Genomic DNA, 23,733 nt, shown 5'->3' on the forward strand with positions numbered 1-23,733 from the left:
TGGTATCGGAATTCATCAACACTAGATACTTTTGATCAAATATCAAAAATACAATGCTGTAAATCTGGTAATATTAAGTAATGACACTGGAGGGTGGAGAGAAAGGTCAGGTTCATTAGAGAAAGATACAATGTACAGAAATCATCATATAATGGCATTAAGTAGGCTGTATTAAAGTTTGAAAAGATCATATATTTTTTAAACCAAGATTTGTTGCTTTAAGTTGCTGATAAAAGTAATTCCAGGAATTAGACACTTAGAATTCTTATCAGCATGTCTATAATAACCCTGTTTATATCATTTAGAATGAAACGCTCACAAAAACTAGTTCCTCAAATGACTAAAGGTATCTTCTACTAACACCAAGAAATTCCTACTGAACATAGGTTAGTAAATGCTTTCTATGGTATCCATCACATTTCAGCTACTATGAGTTTCACTCAGTTTCATCTACTAGTCCATTAGGATAGGAGATGAAGAAGCAATCAAGTACAGCAATTTGGATCAAATATAAATGTTTTTTAAAAGGATATCTCACTTTGTTTTCTATTCCAAAATTACTGACTCTATTACTTTCTATCTATAAGAATTGTTTCCAGTTATGAAACTGATGCTTGCCACATAATTATCTAAACTGGCTAACTAATGCAGCTTATATTGACTCATTAGTGTGTTCATACAATTACAATTTCAAGAATAAAGGAAATCTGGGCTGGGAATATGGCCTAGTGGCAAGAGTGCTGGCCTTGTATACATGAAGCCCTGGGTTCGATTCCCAAGCACCACATATATAGAAAACGGCCAGAAGTGGCGCTGTGGCTCAAGTAGCAGAGTGCTAGCCTTGAGCAAAACGAAGCCAGGGACAGTGCTCAGGCCCTGAGTCCAAGGCCCAGGACTGGCAAAAAAAAAAAAAAAAGAGGGGCTGGGGATATGGCCTAGTGGCAAGAGTGCTTGCCTCATATACATGAAGCCCTGGGTTCAATTCCCCAGCACCACATATATAGAAAACAGCCAGAAGTGGCGCTGTGGCTCAAGTAGCAGAGTGCTAGCCTTGAGCAAAACAAAGCCAGGGACAGTGCTCAGGCCCTGAGTTCAAGGCCCAGGAATGGCAAAAAAAAAAAAGAATAAAGGAAATCTATTTAGGCATGATTCTATCCTTGTTAAGTAATGGGAGGAAAGTATTACGATTGTATTTTATGCTGTTAAAAAGGCTTGAAATGTTAAAGGTGACCCTAAAATACCTTTTCTCCCTTGAAGTCCTTGTATCATGGATTTTATGAAAGTCTATAATACCCTCTGGTGTTTATAAGTTTGAACTGCATCCAAGTTTATTAAGTAAACAAACATTTTTTGCCTTTGATAAGAGTAACAAAAAGCTGAACACTGGTAGCTCACCCCTATAATCCTAGCTACTCAGGAGGTTGAGATCTGAGGACTGTGATTCAAAACCAGCCCAGGCAGGAAAGTGGTAAGTCCCTTTCTCCAATTAGCCACTAGAAAACCAGAAGTGGAGCTGTAGCTCAAGTGGTAGAATACTAATCTTGAATACAAAAGCTCAAGATAGGACCCAGGTCCTGAGTTCAAGCCCCACTACCAAAAACTAATCGTAATGACAAAAATAGGTCCCAAATAACTTCCGTTTACCAGTGTATTAATCATCAGTGACCATACAGGTGATTTTCAACAGAAGATGTCCTGAGTTAACTACTTGTTTACGTTTGCACCATCTACACTATCTAAGTTCTAATATCCTAAAACCAAAGGTTTTTTTTTTTAGTTTTATATACAGAATGTTCCCAAAATAAAAACTAGAAATGATACATGGTACATGTAAGGTTCCCAGGAAAGGAAACCCACCACATAGTTCAGGCAGAAAGGAGTTTATTGCGGGGAAAGCAAACTGCAGCCCACACAAGATGAAGGTATAAGGAGACAGAGGGAAAGGAAGAAGGGAAAAAAGAGAGAAAAGAACAAGAGAGAGTAAGAGAGAAAAGGAAACAGAGAGAGACAGCAAGAGAGAGTGAGAGAGAAAAGGAAAGAGAGTGAGGACGCATGTTGAGCTGGATATATAGGGAAAGGCAGGAAGTATGGTCAGGTAGATTGGATGTGATCTCAGAGAAGGAGGAGGTAACTGCTTCCAGGAATACCAGTTACCTAAGTAACACAGGCACTGAGTACAGACTTAAGCACATGGGGGGCATCTGCATGGAGCCCTCACAGGGGTAGACCTTACAGTATAGATTTTTCAAACATTTATTTAAAAACTTAAAATTTATAACCCTTATGCTAAGGCCTGATATTCTGTACAAAACATCATATCCATTTTTGAAATCAAAGTTTCTTCACCAACATATTAGGAAGAAAAACACCTGTTACAATAAAGTCAGTTTTTATTTAAAATGTGATGCTTACCCAGGTACTGGTGACTCATGCCTATAATCCTACCTACTCAGAAGGCTGAGATCAGAGGACTGTGGTTAGAAGCCAGCCCAGGCAGGAAGGTCCATGAGATTCCAATTATCGCCCAGAAAACCAGAAGTGGCTCTGTGATGCAAAGTGGTAGAATGCTAGCCTTGAGTGATAAAACACAAGGACAGCATCCAGGCCCTGAGATTAAGCCCCAGGATCAACCAAAAAAAAAAAAAAAGAAAAGAAAAATGTGTGTGTGTGTGTGTGTGTGTGTGTGTGTGTATGTATGTGTAGATATGGTCAAGATTTTTTTTAGAGTTTGTGCACTTGTTAAAATGTGCTTACTTTCATTGTACAACAAATATGAGTCAGATGCATATCAAGTTTCATAAAAATCAATTCTATCTCTACGAACTTTATAATTTCTGGAATCGTCTATATTTTCTTTATGATTCATCACGAAACTGTTTCCAAATGCTCAGCTTTCACCTTTCTCTCACTTTAAGCATTTAAATAATCTCGAAATAGACACCTAAATCCAAGAGGAACACTGTAAGAACTCTTTGGAATTAAGCATACATCAGTTTTTAAGACTAAATATTCATGTCATGTACTATTTTTTAGATTATCTTACTTCAAAAGCAATAATAAAAATAATTGAATATTTCTTCACAAGATAAAACAGAACACACAGTAATCATCTATTATTCAGTAATGAAGTAAGGTATTGGCCATACTGCTAATCTAATTATTAAATGGCAAGTTAATTCCTGAAAAAAGAAAACTCAGCTAATCTAAAAACTAAAACTGAAGTCCCAAAAATACTGGAGGTACTATGAAGGAAAGCAATCAAATTCCATTTAGTTCTAAAGGGGTGAAGGAACAAGAATTATTTTTAATATTTCTACAAGTATCTCCTTACACTAAACACAGGATCTGGATCAGAGAGTGACACTGTCAGTTTTTCACAGAGAATCGTCCAGTTTTCACAGTTCAGGACATCTGATGGAGGAGCCGAACACAATGCTTGTAAGGCTTCGTATCTCACCTACAAATTTAAATGAAGATTTTCTTTAATAAGTAGCCACTGGAATAATTTCATCTATCCAAATACAATACTTAACCAGCTATTGAAAGGCAGAGTCTGAATAACTTTTAATGAGCCATTTATAGAAATTAGATTCCCTTTAAAAAATAAATAAAGAACTAGTTTTCTAAATTAAGTGCAAAACAGATTTTTAAAAAATCAATTTGGGCTGGGAATATGACCTAGTGCTAGAGTGCTTGCCTAGCATGCAGGAAGCCGTGAGATCGATTCCTTAGCACCATACAAACAGAAAAAGCCAGAAGTGCTGCTGTGGCTCAAGTGGTAGAGTACTAGCCTTGAACAAAAAGACGCCACAGACAGTGATCAGGCCCTGAGTTAAAGCCCTAGGACTGGAAAAAAAAATCAACTTGCTATTTTGTATAAAGCAAAATTCAAACACTAAATTTAATTAAGGAGCCAATATGTGTGGTTCAAATCTATAATCCTATGTACTGGGGAGATTGAGATGGGAGGATTACAGTTTGAAGGCAACCCAGGAAGATGACTCTGAGAGATTCTTATACTCAGTTAACCAGTTACAAAAAAAAAAAAAAAAGCCCAAGTGAAGGTGTGGCTGAAGTGGTACAGCACCAGCCTTGAGAAATAAAATCAAGCAAGAGCTCAAGCCCAAGTACAAGCACTAAATGAATGAGTGATGATAACTACAAGATGTAATGTCAAAAGCCCAAGAGAGGGGCTGGGGATATAGCCTAGTGGCAACAGTGCCTGCCTCGGATACACGAGGCCCTAGGTTCGATTCCCCAGCACCACATATACAGAAAACGGCCAGAAGCGGCGCTGTGGCTCAAGTGGCAGAGTGCTAGCCTTGAGCGGGAAGAAGCCAGGGACAGTGCTCAGGCCCTGAGTCCAAGGCCCAGGACTGGCCAAAAAAAAAAAAAAAAAAAAAAAAGCCCAAGAGAAATAGAAGGATGCAAAATATACAAAATTATGTATATAGATAAACAGAGAACTTAGTCAAACTAAGGGACTACTTAGGAGAAGAAAGGGAGAGGAAAGAGAAAAAGAGAATGCGTAAACTGTGACACATTGTAAGTATGCACAAAAACAGCATAAAGAAACTCAAAAGAAAAGTTTAAGGCTAAAAAAATCTGCAAAATCTTACTGCATTTTCTACCTCAGATTTATTTTCAAATGAAATAAACGTCATTCTATATCATTGCTTCTTCAAAATCTTTATTTCCCCTAATAAATAAATTTTCAAAGTTTCACAAAGAAGGGATAGGAAGATGTTAGTCAAATATAAAATTTTAGTTAAAAGGAAAAGGTTCAAGGGATCTACTGTGGAACATGGTAATTGTAAATAACAATGTATTATATTCTTAAAAATCAATATGTAGAATTTAATTATTCACACCAAAAATGTTAGCGGCTCAACTTAATCATTGTTCAATATATACATATTTCAAAGCATGTTGTACATGATAAAATGTCTATTTAAAAGTTATAAATAGATGCTCACATTTTCTAGAAATAGAGGAAACATCAAGGGACTTTTTTTTCTAAGAAATCACTAAGTAAAATATTGCAAACAAAGCAACAGAAAAGGAGCAGCTTGGACTTGCACATAACTTTATCCCTTCACTATGGAAGAAAGGGAAAATAAAACTTCCTCTAACTATGACTAAGAAAAGTCTGGGGGCTGGGGATATGGCCTAGTGACAAGAGAGCTTGCCTCATATACATGAGGCCCTGGGTTCGATTCCCCAGCACCACATATACAGAAAACGGCCAGAAGTGGCGCTGTGGCTCAAGTGGCAGAGTGCTAGCCTTGAGCAAAAAGGAAGCCAGGGACAGTGCTCAGGCCCTGAGGCCAAGGCCAAGGACTGGCCAAAAAAAAAAAAAAAAAGAAAAAGAAAAGTCTGACGTTTCATATCAAGATTGGAAAGCTTACCAGGGATATCAACATAGAGATGCATGTAACAAGCAAGGCCCAGCTCCAAGACAACAGCCTAGCTGCCTCTGGTTGCAGTATGGGACAGTATAAATATATGGTAAATGACTCCCTGAAACAGCTCTCCTTTAACTTACCTCTTTAGGTTGCCCAGGATCCAATTCATCTAAAATCAGTTGTAATTTTCCTTGACAAAATTTATAACTCTGTAACACAATAGACAAAAGTCACTTATTATACTTTGTGGGGGGAGGGGTAAGGGTTGAACTCAGGGCCTAAGCATTTTGCTCAAGGCTAAGATTCTACCAGGTGAACCATAACTCCATTTCTGACTTGCTGGGGTTCCTTGGAGATTAAAAAAGCCCATGCTGGCTTTAAACTGCAGTCCTCAGATCTCAGCTTCCTGAGCAGTTAGGATGACAGGTGTGAGTCACCAGTACTTGGCTCTGTTAGTAGACTTTTAGAAGTATTGCTATAATGATTTTGTCAACATAATTTTAAGGTCAATGAGCATTCTGAACAAGAAGAGGCTGATCTATTTTGATTTGGTAGCAAAGTTATAAGTTTTGTTTCCCAAGACTTTTAAATGAGAACGGAATTTCCCAACAGAACAATGTACGTTCATATATATGAAAATTAGTGTTTGCTGAGCACTTGCAATATGGAGAACATTATAAGTCTCAAAGAAACATAAAACCAAAATATTGTGTACCCAAAAATATAAGATGAATGAAACACAGATATAAACAAATAAAAAGGTACCAAAAGAGCCCCAAGCATAGCTACAGCTCTGCTTGAACTTTCTTACTACCTACTTTCCTGTATTTTTTTCTTCACCTTTCTCCATAGTTGTCGTTAATGGAAAAATTACTTTAGTTAAAACCCACATCTAAAAAAGAAGTTCGTAGTAGAATTATAAGAAATATTGGAGAAAGGTCTTTTCCCCCACCAAAGGCAATTTAAATATGCATAATATATAAAGGTATTCATCTAAAAGTAACAAGTTACAATATTAATAGCTGAAAATGAGTATTATGTAGCAAATTCTAAACTCTCTCAAATCATAATGACTCTGAAACATAAGCAATATAAAAACCAAAGAGGCTGAATAATTTCATCAAGTGACACAAGTATAAGCACTAGCCTTTTCCCCTTCCCTAAACTTTCCTGATGTGTTCTCAACCAGTTCTTTGCCTTTGAGCTTGTCATGACTCCTAGTTCTTATCACTTAATCTACAGATTATACAACAAAATGCTCACTTCATACTTGCATTTGAAGATTTAGTTGTCACTTCAAACTTCACACATCGAAAACAAGATTCTTGCTTTCATTTTCAATTCTCCATTTGCCCCTTATACAGACTTTTCCATCTTGACAAATGGCCTACCACCTACCCAGATCTTCACTCACATCAGTTAAGACCCCATACTTTCCCTCATTTTCTACAATATTAAATCCTGCCAAAAATATCCCAAGTTTCACACATTAGAAATCCAACTCCCAATGCCACTTCCTTGCTACAATTCTACCCCAAGGTATATCCTGTCCTGGAAAAAAACATAAAACCAAAATATTGTGTACCCAAAAATATAAGATGAATGAAACACAGATATAAACAAATAAAAAGGCACCAAAAGAGCCCCAAGCATAGCTACAGCTCTGCTTGAACTTTCTTACTACCTACTTTCCTGTATTTTTTCTTCACCTTTCTCCATAGTTGTCGTTAATGGAAAAATTACTATAGTTAAAACCCACATCTAAAAAAAGAGGGGAAGGGAAGGAAAGGGTTAGTGTGTTGGCACACATTTATAGTCCCAGTCATTCCAGCAATGAAACTGGGCTGGGAATATGGCCTAGTGGCAAGAGTGCTTGCCTCGTATACATGAGGCCCTGGGTTCGATTCCCCAGCACCACATATACAGAAAATGGCCAGAAGTGGCACTGTGGCTCAAGTGGCAGAGTGCTAGCCTTGAGCAAAAAGAAGCCAGGGACAGTGCTCAGGCCATGAGTCCAGTCCCCAGGACTGGCCAAAAAAAACAAAACAAAACAAAACAAAAAGTGCTACCCTGAGAAATAACAAAATCCATTAATATTTCAAATATAAGAAACTCAAGTATTTGCTAAAAATTATATTAACACTGTTAATCACGGGAACTAGTTCAGTTGTCTGGTGTCAAATTAGTTCCTCAAGAGTGTACTATTAAAAATAAACAAATATTAAAATTAAAGCAAAATGCACTCACACCTGCCCCAATACAAATCTTCTCCAAGCCACCTTAGCCCTGACTCCAGAAAGGCGAGCATCCATTCTATTGTGTGCATCTCTTAAATCTTTGTCATGCCCTTTCACTCCTGCATTTTTTAAGATTTTACGCCCCTACATTTTTCTAGGTGCAATACAGGTTAGGCTATAGCTAACCCAGTTATTCTAGCTGGTGCTGTTGAGGAAAGGATAAAAGCGTTACAGTCTTTCCATAGTAACACAAAATCTTCATCAAAAACAATCTGGCACAATTTTGAAGGTTTTGGAAGAGGCAAGAAAATAGACTGAGTTCAAAATATTACTAATGTTTGAGAAATAATAGTAAAATGGAGAAGAGAGAGAGAACATATAGCTGAAAGCATATACTTTGAAGGATCGGAAAAGGCCATGCACCCAATACAGGACTAAAGCTACTCAATAAATTTCTTACTGGAAGAATAAAAAACCTAGCAACAAAATAGAGTTTGAGCTCTTCCCAGAAAGACAAGAAGCTATTCCCTGCCTTTTTCATCTAGAGCTTGCCTAAATTCGTTGACTCACTGTCAACCTCCAACTTCAAGCCAGCAGCCAGCAGTCATATCACCCCAACCTCCATCTGAAGTAACACAACCCCTTCTCATTTAACTCCACTCTGCCCAAGTCTCTCTTACACAGTTCTGACTACAATGGGCCCACCCTGATAATTCAGGAGACTCTCCTTATCTTAATTATATCACCAAACTTCCATTTTTCACACAAGCTTCCATGTATATAGTTCCCTCATCTGGGCTTGTGGACATGGACATGCTGGGTTGACTGTTACTTATCCTACAAGCACCAAAAGATGGGTTCTTTGAAGATAAGAATGAGTCTAAAACAGGTTAACATCATGTCAGGGTAAAACATGACAACTATCCTAAACTCAACTTCTCCATGTGAAATGAAATAAAATAACCTGGGAACTATATCCAATATCTACCCTAAATACTGAGAAGGAAGAGGAGGGCAGAAAAACACAAGAGGGAAGAACATGAAATCTGACATTTGAGTGTATATTGGAGGTAATATTCTAACTTCCCCACAATAGGGTATGCCCCAGAACAGCTCAATTAAACCATAGAGAGGGGCTGGGAATATTGCCTAGTGGTAAAGTGCTTGCCTCGTATACATGAAGCCCTGGGTTCGATTCCTCAGCACCACATATATAAAAAAAAGCCGGAAGTGGCACTGTGGCTCAAGAGGTAGAGTGCTAGCCTTGAGCAAAAAGAAGCCAGGGACAGTGCTCAGGCCCTGAGTCTACGCCCCAGGACTGGCAACAAAAACAAAAACAAAAACAAAAACACCATAGAGAACCAGGCACCAGTGGTTCACGCCTGTAATTCTGGCTACTCAGGAGGTTAAGATCTGAGGATAAAGGTTGGAAGCCCAGGCAAGAAAGTCCATGAGATTCTTATCTCCAGTTAATCACAGAAAAGGCAGAAGTGGATCTGTGGCTCAAGTGATAGATCACTAGCTTTGAGCTTAAAAGCTCAAGTAAAGAATCCAGGTCCAAAGTTCAACCCCCAGGACCAGGAGAAAAAAACAGTAACACAGCTGAGAGATGGCCTTTCAGCAACTACAAAGAAAGCCAACAGGAAGGGAGCAGTAGCTCTATCTAGGTGCTGGTGATTCAGGCCTAGAATCCTAGCTGAGAGAAGAGACTGAGAGCTGAGGACTGATCATAGTTCAAAGTCATTCTGGATAGAAAAGACTGGAATCCTTTAGCTCCAATGAACTAGCACAAAGGCAGAAGTGGAGATATGACCCAAGTGGTATAGTACCAGACTTGAGCAAAAGTCAAGAGAGAGCATGAGGCCTTAAGTTCAGGCCTCAGTACTGAGAAAACTCAGTTACTCTTTTCAGCAATCCTACAGAGTGACTAGCAGTATTGTTTCCATTTTGAAAATGAGAAACAAACTACAGATACAGATAAAGATAGATTAAGACATTTGACCAAGACCCAATAACTAAAAAGTAATGAAATGAGTTTGAACTCAAGCAGTCAGTGGATGGTATAGCAAAGAACAAGGAGAAGTGAGGCCAGACTGAAGGTCAAGGTCCATCCCTAACTAGAAATTCAAGCTTGGGAAAATTATTTAATTATTATTATTATTATTATTATTATTAGTCTCACTTTTTTCTGCAGAGAGAACTAGCAATTCCTATAATGAACATAAAGCCAACCTCATGGACCAGTGCATGACAGTAATCTCAATAGAAAGCTAGTATTCATACTTTGACTTTTCCATCACTATTTTGCAGAAGTTTTACAAGTTTAATCACAATAACAAATCCTTCCTTTGGTCTCCTCACCCTATGGTAGAAGCCACTATCTTCCCTCTCTTTTATTCTGCATTATCCTCAAACTTACACCAATAGTCTCTTGTCTTTCAAAAATTTGTATACGGGGCTAGAAATATGGCCTAGTGGCAAGAGTGCTTGACTCATATACATGAAGCCCTGGGTTCGATTCCCCAGCAACACATATATAGAAAATGACCAGAAGTGGCGCTGTGGCTCAAGTGACAGAGTGCTAGCCTTGAGCAAAAACAAGCCAGGGACAGTGCTCAGGCCCTGAGTCCAAGGCCCAGGACTGGCAAAAAAAAAAAAAAAAAATTGTATGCAATCTGGTTACAATTTTTACATAATGAAATAAGGTATATTTCATTCACAAAATGTAATTGCTATAAAACTAGTAATATTTTATAATTCATAAAAGAATTCAGACATATTTTTCAAGTCCAGAGTGAGTAACGATTTGAAGGCATCCATAAGAGTATGGATGGATATTTAATGGAATTGTTACTGTGCACATGCTCAGACTGATTGCCACCCCCTACTGAAGCCAATGTCAAAAGGTGTAACAGTTGAAAATAACTTTATTCCTGCAAGTCAAGTGATCAGAAGATGAAAGACCATCATGTTCTAAAGGGCCAACTTGCTTGGGGGCTCATTTAGGAGCAGTCTGAAGAGGAGACAGGTGACTGCCAACTGGTGGATGTCTTTTCACAAGTATGTGTTTCTGGCCAAATAATGCATCTGTGATCCTAGTAGCTCAGTCAAGACTTACTTTCTCAATTCTAGAAATCTCAACAACAAACACATTTCCTTGGGACTTTTATTGTCACTGATTATAAGCCGTTCTGGACATATTACACAATGGAAAGACTAAAGGATCTAGTTTCCCTCCAACTCTCTTGCTAATTATCAAGTTCAAAATAAAGAAAGCATGCTTCAGCTGACAGTATGTGTGTGTGTGTGTGTGTGTGTGTATAATCATGTGTAATATATGACATATACTATATACTATATACTACATGCATTTTTTCATCTTATTAGGAGACATAGCAAATATAGTGTCATTGAACAAATAATTCTGTAAAATGGTATATTATGGACCAAATCTTCAATAGTAGGCTATTTTCTTATTTATATTTTTTCTGAATATTTGAATTAGAAAGCAGAAGAACATCTGGAAAATATACACTTTATTAAATCTAGTGGTTATTACACACCATTTCACAACATAAATTCAAAACTAAGCAACTCACCTGATTAAATGATGAATCACTATCAGAGCAATTATCTGTGCAGTAACTATTGTTCTTCTCCTTTTGGAGCTTCCTTTGCCTCTCTTGATTTCGCATCTCATCTTCTTCAAATTTATTCATCATGGACTCCACTACTGCCATCATAATGTTCTTCAGGGAATACATCATTTCTTTGTATCTTTAAAATTCAAAGTAGTATTAATAAGTGAAAGACAATCAGAAACTAAAAGTCACCTAAATTAAATTACCTGATTTTCTTTCTATTACAAATAAAATCCTTAAGAGGACACAATTGCTCAGGAGAAAAATCCAAAGTTACTATTTCATAAAGACAGAGTGATACAAAAGAACATATAAAACAGGAATAAAAATTAACAGTTTTGCTCTCTCTCTCCCTTCTCTCCCATCTCTCCCATCTCTCTCTCTCTCTCTCCCTTCTCTCCGGCCATGGATCATCTTGGCCACAGGCCAGCAGTTCGGTAATAAACTTTCTATCCTGCCTGAAAAAAAAAAAAAATTAACAGTTTTTCATGAACTAAGTCAATAAAACTGACAGAATCTAAAGCAACCATAAGGTAATTATAGAATTAGATATTTAGAAATTAGAAATCCTGGATTACAATCCCAACTAAAAACTACCAGTAAAGTAAAAAAGGCTTAACTTCTTGAACTATAAAATGTCATAAATCTAGCTGATAAAATCATATGATAGTACTTATAAGTAAATGAAAATATCTGAAACATCCTTGTAAGTATAAAATACTATGTAAACATTTGTTATCACTGTAGTAATAGGAATGTATAAGGACAAGAACAGAAACATTCTTCCTTTCTGTTGATAGTTGAGGGGTCATGTAACTACACAAATCAAGGATACTGTTATAAGAGCAGTAACATACTAGGGAACTTGAATAGAATAGTAGACGGAGATTTTTAAATAAAAATTAAGATTTTTTTGCAATGGTGGAACATTTAAGAGGTGAGGCCTAGAGAGAGGTCTTGGGTCCTTGGGGGAACTGCCCTACACCATGGTCTCTCTCTCGCTCTCTTTTACTTCTTGTGATAAGGTGAATGGGTTTTGTCAAATGCACTCCTTCTGTGATGCACTACCTCACTAATATTCCAAAAGCAGTGTGGCAAATCAAACTGTGGACTGAAACCTGCGAAACGGTGAGCCAAAGTAAACCTTCATACATCATAAGTTGATTACCTCAGCTACTAATTACAGTTAACAGAAAGCTGACAAACCCATGTTTTAAATGATGTAAATTACACAGTATTTCACATATGTATAACTTATATAAACTCACATATTGAATATGTAACATTTGATATAATTCATACAGCATAGTAAGTTTACACAATATATGTTTAGATCTACATGCATGTACATTCTAAAGTACCAGAAATCACAAAAATATTGAAAGTTAGATGGGACAAGATTAAGAACAATATAGGGAAGGAGGCAAATAGAGACTAGCTACAATGCAAAAGAGAGAAAGTTCAGAGTTCTCAGATTAAAGTGAAGGGAAATAAAACAGGGAAGTATCCTGAGACATTCATTAGCTACTTGTACATTATGTACATATATTCCATATCCTCTTCTAAGCAAAAAATAATAACAATAAAAAGAAGAAGCACAACAATGCCCTGCTAGGCTGGTCTATCCACTGATAGTTTTCCTTATTGGACTCTAGCTAAATTACCCTCCCAGCATTCTTGTAGTAAGACTTGTCACTTAAAAATGTAACAATTGGCTGGGAATGTGTTTACCTAGCAAGCATGAAGCCCTGAGTTCCATTCCTAAGGACCACATAAACAGAAAAGGCCAGAAGTGGCACTGTGGCTCAAGTAGTAGAGTGCTAGCCTTGAGCAAAAAGAAGCCAGGAACAGTACTCATGCCCTGACTGAGTTCAAGCCCCAGGACTGGCCAAAAAAGAAAAAGAAACAATTTGGAAATTTAATAAAGAATAATGAAAGTAAATCTCAATACACATGGGATAAGGTTAAGGGTAATTAAAAAAAAAAAAACCATAAAGCTGGGAATATGGCCTAGTGGTAGAGTGTTCGCATACATGAAGCCCTGGGTTCGATTCCTCAGCACCACATATATAGAAATAGCCAGAAGTGGTGCTGTGGCTCAAGTGGTGGAGTGCTAGCCTTGAGCAAAAAGAAGCCAAGGGACAGTGCTCACCAGGACTGGCAAAAAAAAAACAAACATAAAAATCTGAAATTTCAATTTGGCAAGTTAGACCTAAATATTTATTTTTGTTTGTTTGCTTTGAGTGTCAGTATGGGGGTTAGAACTCAGGGCACATTTGTTTGGCTTTTGTGATTGGCAAGCATGGGGCCTCTTAAGCTACTTTGTGATGAATATTTTGGAAGTAGTGTTGGAAACTTTTCTGCCCAGGCAAGTTTTGAACCATGATCCTCTAGATCTCAGCCTCCTGAGTAGCTAGGATTACAAGTTTAAGTCACTAACATCAGGCCATAACAGAGTCCCCAAAAACTTTTCTGAAAAACCAACACAAATTCTTTTGTAAATGATACCAAAAAAAAATGTTCACAAAAAGAGTAACCATTTTTAACTTAGGTATAAATTTTACGTTAAATTTTAAAGTTACATTCTAAAGAATTAGAACTAGAATTCAATAGTTATTGCAAGTTTTGAAAAGAAAAGGAGTAAAAAATATAATGTAGATACCATCTAGTAGATTCTCTTTTTTCTTCTTTTTGTTACCAAATGCAGTATCTCATCCTTGTAAGGCAGGCACTCTTATCGATTGAGCCATGCCCTCAGTGCTTTCTCATAGGTTGCTTGAGATGAGGTCCTGCATTTTTGCCTAAGGAGGCCAGGACTTCAATCCTCTCACAGTTTCCCAGTACCTGAAATTATAGGCATAGGCCACCAAACCCAGCTGTTGCTGTTACTGCTGTTGTTGAGATGAAATCCTGCTTACTTTTTCATTCATTTAACCTCATATTCTTCCAACTTGCCCCTCCCAAATGGCTGAGACGACAGGTATGAGTAACAATGCTCAGGCCCAGCCTCTATTCTTTTTAATGCTCCAAGAGCATTAAAGACTATAGAAAGAAAAGGTTCTAATAAAAACTATAAAAATGAAAATCAACATGCTGAGTGCACTGGCTCGTTTTATTAAAAAAAAAACTATGAATTCTTGCCTTTACAAACATCTGTATAAAAAATCAAAATATTTAATTAGGAAAGTAATTTTATAGTTAGTTGCTACAGTAAAATTGTTGTCAACAGATGTACTATTGCCATATTAGCCCTATATGATTTCTGAAGAATCACAAAGAAAAAAATTAAGCAAATTTTTTTTTTACAATTTAAAATCTCTCACAGTTCATAAAGCAGAACACAAACATTTATTAAGTCATTTAAAATCTTTGTGAGGTAGTGACTGCTTTAAGTTTTACATGTGGATGAATTAAAACAAGAAAATTAAACAGCTTAGACATTTTTTAAAATATCTTCTTAGCCTCATACCAGTGGCTCATGCCTTGTAAACCTAGGTACTCAAGAGGCTGAGATCTGAGGACCATGGTTCAAAGCTATCCCTGACAACAAAGTTTGAGAGACTCTTAACTCCAATAAATAACAAAAAGCAACATGAAAGGGAAAGGCAGTTCATGCAGAGAGCTGAGGGAAGACCTCTGAAGAACTGAATGGTACCCCCAAATAGTAAAGAAGTCATGTAACTATTTAGAGAAAGGGCACTCTGGGTAGCAGAAGCAATAAGACTGCAAATTGCCAGGGAAAGACCTTACTTGTTGCTTTAAGAAAGCATGACAAGTATGGCTAGACCAGTGTGTGAAGGAAAATATCACAGGAAATGAAGAAGAAGAGAGAGCAACAGACTTGCAAATCTTGACTCTGGAATTTCACTTGGAGCAAAATGGGCAGTCTTTTGAGAGTGCTGCAAAGAATGGTTTTGATCTGATTCATTGTTGCAAAGTATCATTTGGCTACTATGAAAGAAACAGGGTGGAGGACATGGGGTTGGGGTACTCTCAAGAAGCCCTGCTGAAAGAAAAATCACTTTAAAATATTCTCACAGGCATACTCACTCTTTAGATTCCTGGGTCCTTTTAGTAACATACTGGACAACTGTGTCATAGCCAGATTCCACCCCCTGATTGTGATCAGATATGCAACTTTCCATTTCTTCTTCAATCATGGATCCCAACGTGTTGCATATGTGCTGCCTGAGGTATTTCACAAATTCGTAGCTGAAACAAATATTTTTAATGAAGTGAATACCATGAGCTCACTTATTGATCATATCTAGACAATGTTAACATAGGCAGGTCTAATCCAACATACATCTTACAAAATTTAAAAAGGTGAGGAAAGAGAGGAGCGAACACTAACAATGCTGAAAAGGTGACATTGATCAAGATATACTGTATTCACAAATGGCTTTGATAAATAGCTCTTTTGTCTGTCTAAGTCAATTGAACATCGACCTGTTCATGAATTGTCTAGTGTAAAAATCACATTTATATTCCTTTACTATATCCATGTTGTTCTAATCAAAACAAAACCTGAGGGCTGGGGATATAGCCTAGTGGCAAGAGTGCCTGCCTCGGATACACGAGGCCCTAGGTTCGATTCCCCAGCACCACATATACAGAAAACGGCCAGAAGCGGCGCTGTGGCTCAAGTGGCAGAGTGCTAGCCTTGAGCGGGAAGAAGCCAGGGACAGTGCTCAGGCCCTGAGTCCAAGGCCCACGACTGGCCAAAAAAAAAAAAAAAAAAAACCTGACATCCTATTCCCCACTCACAAACTACCTTCTCTTCTGATTTATATATTTATGTTAATTACATCATCATTTAAACAGAAAGCTGTGCATATTGTCTCAGTTTCATTGTGTTTTTTTGTTTGTTGTTGTTACTTTGCCAGTCCTGGGGCTTGAACTCAGGGCCTAGACACTGTCCCTGAGCTTTTTTGCTCAAGACTAGCACAGTACTACTTGAGCCACAGAGCCACTTCTGGCTTTTTCTGTTTATGTGGTACTAAGCCACATTCCCAGCCCCAGTCTCAGTTTCAACAGTTTTCTCCATGGCTCATGTCCAAATAGCAAGTTCTAAAAATCTATAGATTTTCCTTCATAACTTGTCCTATATATAAACAATAGGCAGCTTAAGTCATTCATAAATCAGTGGCTGTCAAACTAAAACAAAAATCATCTAAAGAGCTTGTTAATGCACAGATTGCTGGCCCCATTCTCAGAGTTGCTGATTCGGTTGGAAAAGAGTAAGGTATAAGAATCAGAACTTCTAACACATTCCCAAGTGATGCTGGTAATGATACTGATGGTCCCAGAACTATCATTTAAGAACCAATAATCCAGAGAGATTCTTTATTTCAAATAGCTTGTAAAAAAAAACCCTAAGGTTCTTGGAACTACAGTTAGCAAATTATTACTCAAATAAACACTACTGACCCAAAACATCAGTGAATAATTTTATGTTTGGTTATAGAACATTAAAAAAAATTAAATGTGTGAGAGCATGATCCTGCATATTAATTGCTTTTCTCAGTTAACAGACCAAATATTAATCCTAATGACTTAGAAAGAGCAAGTCTAGTCAGAGATTCAGTAATCATATAGTACCAGTTTTAATTTTAGTCTATAGTTATTAGCTTCTTGAGGTTACACAGATTATATATTTTCTCAAGGCTTCAGGGATTTTTTAAAATATAAAATAGTTCAACATCTATATTGGAAATTGTCATAAATATAGTAGCTAATCTATGCTGTGTGTCTAACACAGGGTTTCACATAAATTTAATGATCAATATATGGTAACTATCATTACTATCATTATTTGTACATTTAAGGCATATTTTGTCTTGACATCAAAATACCTTATATATCTTAACTGTTCCTCCCAGATTTATGTCCCAATGCTACCCACACACATGCCCAACATTCCCTCACTTCCATCTGCAATACCTTTTACAATACTCACCACCAAAACGTTTTACTACCATACTTCCCTTGGTAGAGTAGCTCCTATAACCTAAAATTTAACCAACTGACAAAGCCTGAATATCCACTATTCTTTCTCTCTGGAGCCCTCCGAATACCTTGTTCTTGTCTATTAGCATTTGCATTATTCTATCTCTGTGCATCTTCTGTTTGATTCCTGGTCCCACTAAACCCACAACTTTTTAATTAATACTTGATAACTGTACATATTTGAGAGACATAGTGTGCTATTGCAATACAGAATTAAACTATACAATGATTATTGCCATAAACCTGGATTATTTTAAGTCTTTACATACATGACATCAGGATTCATTCACTTATCTGTGTATCAGCTGCCAAATAGCAGAAATGTTACAAATACTTAGGGTGAAATACAACACTTGGAAAGGGTTTATCTCGCCACTCCTACATCAGTGGCTACCATTTATTTGCCTATACTTTCAACTATTTTAAAGGTTAGGATCCCTATTCCCACAGCGTTTTTCATTAAATTTTGAGTAACATGTCAAAATTGCATTCCTATAATCCTCTCTGCAAGACAAATAAAGAGCAGAGAAAGAAAGTGAAGAAAAGAGAAAGAGCAGAACAAAAAGTTAGCTATTTCTAACCACTCATCACATTCTTCTGTGTGCCATTCCTGGGGTTTGAATTCCTTGCACACGCCCTGTCCCTGAGATTTTTTATCACAGCTGGTCCTCTACCACTTGAGCCATAGTTTCACGTCCAACTGTTGGTGTTTAATTGGAGATTTGAATGTCACAATTTTTCTGCTTTGACTCGCTTTTAGCCATGATCCTCAGATCTTAGCTTCCTCTGTAGCTAGGATTACAGGTATGAGCCACCTGTTCCTGGCTCCCATTACATTTTAACACCAATAGAATTACTTTTCATGCTTCCTAGAGGACTGTTCTTTAATGCTTCCATCTTCTGCACCCCAGACCTATTCACCCAATCATATCTACCTAGCCTCCAGCCCTAAACAATGTGTGCTGAACATCATTTTCATCCCTTTCAACCTTTCTATCGGTCCCCCTCACCCAGAAATCACTGCAGGCCCTGCCTGTCTCCTTATTTCCTCTTTTCTTTTTCATATTTAGCCTGAAAACTGGAGTTATAACAGTCCTCAAAAATCACTGCCTTCATTCTTTCACTCAGAGCCATCAAACTCATCCAAGGTCAGGCACATCATATCTCAATTAAGTATTTTTTAATTTAAAACTAATTATTGACCATCTATTGATGCCTCATACTCAGACATGAGAAATAAAGAAATGAAAAGCAAGAATATGCCTCACTGAACGTCACTTAAGCCTCAGAAGACAGTAATTTGCTAACATAAAACACAAGGATATTACTACATCTAAGTAATAGCTCAACTGAAATATATAAAGATAGGCTTGAGCCAATCACCTCATTTCTCTACTGCTGAATTTTTCATAATTATATAGGAAATTTTTAGCAAAGCAAGTAGAAGAGTATTCACTTTGCCAGTATTTCTACTCCAGCTCTATTATCTAGATTTTTCCAAGAATATTTAATGATTGTTTTTCATGATGAACTTTCACATCAAAATATCAAGAAATATAGATTTCAAAGGATATAAAATATGTCTTTAGTAGAATTTTCACATCCTTTTAGCTGTTTAAATAAGGAAGAAAGCATTCATCCATAAAATATTAACACTACTGACTTTTGTTTTTTAATTTTTTTTTTTTTGGCCAGTCCTGGGCCTTGAACTCAGGGCCTGAGCACTGCCCCTGGCTTCTTCCCACTCAAGGCTAGCACTCTGCCACTTGAGCCACAGCGCCGCTTCTGGCCGTTTTCTGTATATGTGGTGCTGGGGAATCGAACCTAGGGCCTCGTGTATCCGAGGCAGGCACTCTTGCCACTAGGCTATATCCCCAGCCCAACACTACTGACTTTTAAAAGTGTTTTATTAAGTGTAAGGTATGAGTTGTAATGGTGATATTGGGAAATCTTTTCTTTTTCAAGAAACAAAAGATTCATGTAATTTTTTAATGCTTTTCTCGTATCACTTTGTATGACAGATACTGGGAATTCTTAAAATAAATGTAAAACGTCAGAATTACAGGTTGTTTTGAAGAGGTTGTACTGGAGTTTGAACTCGGGATTTTGCACTTGGCAGGTACTCTACCACATGTGATACACTGCCAGTCTTTTCTGCTCTGGTTATTTTTAAGTAGGGTCTCATTTTGTCTGACTAGTCTGGACCACAATCCTCCTCTCTTATGCTTCCCACCATAGCTGGGAGAATAAACACAGCACTGTGCCTAGTTCTTTCTGTGGAAATATAGCCCAGTGGATCGTTTTTTTTTAACCTGGGCTAGCCTAGACCATGATTTTCCCAGTCTCTGCCTCCCGAGTAGCTAGAATGATTAAGATTAAGACTAGGGCCTAGCTTCACAGGATTTATCCTATGACAGACTTAAACCTGTATAGTAACAGCATACAAAAGACCATTTTAGTGAGGGCTACATTGTCAATGCTCTGGACTTACCTCCAGATGACTATATTTTCTCCTACTTTAACTATCTGAAATTACATCATTTATGGACTCAATTGTCTTTAAAATACCTTGTTACAAAAATGCTAAAGGCCTACACACCTAAGTTTCCTTTATAAGAGTGTTTAATAAAAAATTTTGTAAAAATAGGACAAAAATCATGTGAATTTATGGAATCAATGTTCTGATAGTGAAAATGGGAAGACTAATATCTCAGACTATGAAACACTTCAGATGTAATATACACTTTAGTGACTCAAGAACATTGAGTGTTCTAAGAAAGATGGTCAGTGAAAAGAGAAATGGAAATAAGAATACTCAGACTAACTGATTTTTGGCTTTGAAGCATCTATAAAGATGTCAAATATATCTCCTCTTTTCTTTGCCTACATAAAAGTTTGTTTTGTTTTAAGCTGGGCACTGGTGGGTCAGGTCTATCATCCTAGCTACTCAGGAGGATGAGATCTAAGGATCCCAATTCAAAGCCAGCCCAGGCAGGCAAGTCCATGAGATTCCAAGTTCCAAAAAGAAAACTAGAAATGGAGCTGTGACTGAAAATGGTACAGCATTAGCCTTGAGTAAAAAAGCTTAGGGACAGAGCCCAGGCCCTGAGTTCAAATCGCATGACCAACAACTTAAAAACAAAAGTTTTCTCTGCTAAAATACTATGAATACTATGAATTTTATTGTTTTTACCCTTAAGATGGTAACTATTTCCTAAAATACTTCTAGGATTTTAAACTTTACTTTTAAAACTGCAAACAATTTATAATTTGTCTGGAATTTTATGGAGATAATTATTAAGTAACCAAGTATTACTGACTGAACTTGTAGTTGTATTAATGGCTTAATTTCATATTATATTACACTTTTTAAATAAATCAAAAGCTGGTCTCTGGGGCTGGGGATATAGCCTAGTGGCAAGAGTGCCTGCCTCGGATACACGAGGCCCTAGGTTCGATTCCCCAGCACCACATATGCAGAAAACGGCCAAAAGCGGCACTGTGGCTCAAGTGGCAGAGTGCTAGCCTTGAGCGGGAAGAAGCCAGGGACAGTGCTCAGGCCCTGAGTCCAAGGCCCAGGACTGGCCAAAAAAAAAAAAAAAAGCTGGTCTCTGGTATCTCTAAAGTAAAAAACATTATCATCCAATCATGACTTTAAGTGGAGGATGTAATGAAGAAATTAGCCAGAAAATCATCACACTACAAAGGAAACTACATGTATTAACATAAATATTAAAGAAATTAAGTCAAATGAGGTGGTATCCTAGCATTCATAAGGCTGAGGCTGGCCTGAAGTACATTAAAAAAAAAAAAAACTGTCTGATAAGATAGATAACACACACACACACACACACACACACACACACACACACACACACAAATAGATAAGATTTAATCCCATAATCCCAGAACCCATAGAGTTGAGGCCAGCCTAAACTATATAGAAAGACTGTCTCTGACCACAGAGAGAGAATATATATAAAAGAACAGATGAATAGACAGATACAGATACATAAATATATGTGTAGAAAGAAGTAACAATCTGTATTTTTAAAAATAGACAAATTTTTTTAAACTCTCTTAAGACTCATGACTCAATGAAGCCAAGCGCCCAGGGCTCATGCCTATAATCATAGCTGCTCAGGAGGCTGCGATCTGAGGATCACGGTTCAAAGCCAGGGCCCAGATTTAATCCCCATGACCAACCCAAAAAAAAAAAGGAAAGAAAGAAAAAAAGAAAACAATCAATGGGACATGCATAAAACTACAAGTACTAAGACTTTTGCACCATATTTAAAGATACTCAAAGATCTCCTGGTGTCTGTTTATGATACTGGTAGAAGTTACAGACAATAACTAATGAGTACTCAAGCCAATAAAATGTAACATAAAAAGAGAAAATTTTAAATGTCATTTAGTGATAGGAGAATGAAATTCAAACATGGAATTAAAAGATACAATTACTAATAATAATAATTCTGGAGGTAGAATTTTACATTAACACCTTAGCTGAAACTATATGAATAAAATCAAAAGAAAAATGTGTTTCAGTGTAAGTTTTAAGATCCTTCAAATCTGCTTCAAATGTTTCCTTCTCTTCTGCTCCTAGGTGAGGGGCATTCTATCTAGTACTTATATTTCTGACCGATTCCACAGGAATCTGTATATGTGCCTGACCCCTTTCTTACAGCTTAAATTATTGTAGAGGAAGTTGATCGCACTTCAGTACAGTATTCCCTGGCAGTGTTGAGTGATTAATTTGCACAGTTATTGAAACAAACCAGTTAAGGAACAAGGACCCTGTGGATCACAACTTTTAGGTAGTGTCTGGAAAACGTTAAAACAAAATCGTTCTTTGAAGAACATGAATAGTTTACAATGAAAGTCACAGTCTTGCCCAGGAAGAAAAAAAAAAGATGAAACAATGTGATATAAAAGACAGAAGCGATAGAAAAATAGGTACATTCAGCATTTGGGCAAATAAAAGAGAAAAAAAACGTGAATTTCTAATGAACTACATGTTAACAACAATCACATGAATATGCTTTACCTAACCAACTACACGATAACCATTTCTGAATCAATGGTATGTCTACTGCAGAAAAAAAAAAGGCTTAAAAAACATAAAAGCGATTTTACTTGTGAAAATTTTCGTCAGTTTTCTCCAGATGTAAGAGAATCTCCTCGGCACACTCCAGGGAGGGTGCACCCGTGATTTTCTCCTTCACGCTCTGGAACAACTGCCTGAGCATGGCGGGCAGCATCCGCTCATCCTCGCTGGAGGAGGCCATCCTGCGCGGGAATCAAGCTCCCACTCCCACAGCCACCATTCCGGAACCCAGGAAACGCTGCGCGGTGCGCGTGCGCGCCGCCACCCAATCCCGGCCTGCGCGCAGCGTCATTGCCTAGGAGACCGCGTCTAACGTCCAGCGCGGACACCCTCCCCCCACCCCTACCCCAGGCTTGGAGAGATTTAGAAAGATAAAGCTGACTTCGGGAAAAAGGGCAGTTGCAGGCCCGGCGTTTGATTCTATTTCGTCTTTTATCCGACTTTTTATACCAACAGGGCCCATGCTGACACGGACAACAGCGACAAGAGCTAGCAAATCAGCTCGAATGGGAGGGACTAAGGGCCAACGCCAGTGCTGCGTGTGGCGTCATCACGTTGGCGCCGAGAGGGCGGGGCCTCTAACTGCGATTCCTTGGTAAAGTTCTTGCTAGATGCCAACGGAGAGCAAAATAGTAAGAAGACAAAGTGTCAGTGAAAGACAAGTAGAAATAAACGGAATGATTGAAGCGTTGCCGTTGAAGAGAAAATGATATTGAAATGTTATCTTTCTTTTTTTCTGCAATTGGCTGACTCCTGTTGAGCTCCTACCCCCAATATCAACTCCTGGATACGGAGCCATGAAGGAGAGGAAATCTTCGTAATCATACAGAAAAGGAAATTCAAGATTGTGACACAGTACATGCTAAAAAGTGAAATAATATTTTACCATCTTCTTTCGGTGATACTCGAGTTTGAACTCAGTGCTTCATGCTTGCTAAGCAGACACTCCACCACTTGAGCCATTCCTCCAGCCCAAGAAATAGTGATGTACAAAATGTTTCACTGAAAATCCATTACATGTAATATTTGTTTGTTTGTTTTTCCAGTCCTGGGCTTGAACTCAGGGCCTGGACACTGTCCCTGGACTTCTTTTTGCTCAAAGCCAGCTCTTGGAGCCACGGCAGCACTTCCTGCTTTTTCTGTTAATGTTGTACTGAGGAATCGAACTCAGGGCTGCAGGCTACACACGCACTCTACCACTAAGCCACATTACCAACTCTTGCAATATTCATTTAAAAGCAAAATAAATACAAGTGGGGATGCACTTTTTGCTTCATTGTGAATTTTAATGCCCTATAATCCAGTAATCTACTTTTAGGCATTTATCCAAA

At 37.7% G+C, this 23,733-nt stretch overlaps 1 protein-coding gene across 1 annotated transcript in view; it reads right to left on the minus strand.

Annotated features, from left to right (window-relative positions):
* Positions 1–22,631, minus strand: part of Tbc1d32 (TBC1 domain family member 32) — a 144,877-nt gene extending 122,246 nt beyond the window's left edge. Inside the window, exons 1-5 of the mRNA XM_048353996.1 lie at positions 22,432–22,631; positions 15,334–15,495; positions 11,242–11,419; positions 5,546–5,614; positions 3,332–3,457 (exon numbers count right to left, since the gene is read on the minus strand). Of these exons, the coding sequence (XP_048209953.1) occupies positions 3,332–3,457; positions 5,546–5,614; positions 11,242–11,419; positions 15,334–15,495; positions 22,432–22,583 (687 nt within the window). The 5' untranslated portion in view covers positions 22,584–22,631. The remainder of the gene's footprint in view (positions 1–3,331; positions 3,458–5,545; positions 5,615–11,241; positions 11,420–15,333; positions 15,496–22,431) is intronic.
* Between the last annotated feature and the right edge of the window lie 1,102 nt (positions 22,632–23,733).

Source organism: Perognathus longimembris, chromosome 9, assembly GCF_023159225.1.
Source record: "Perognathus longimembris pacificus isolate PPM17 chromosome 9, ASM2315922v1, whole genome shotgun sequence".
In the NCBI taxonomy this organism is placed as follows: Eukaryota; Metazoa; Chordata; class Mammalia; order Rodentia; family Heteromyidae; genus Perognathus; species Perognathus longimembris.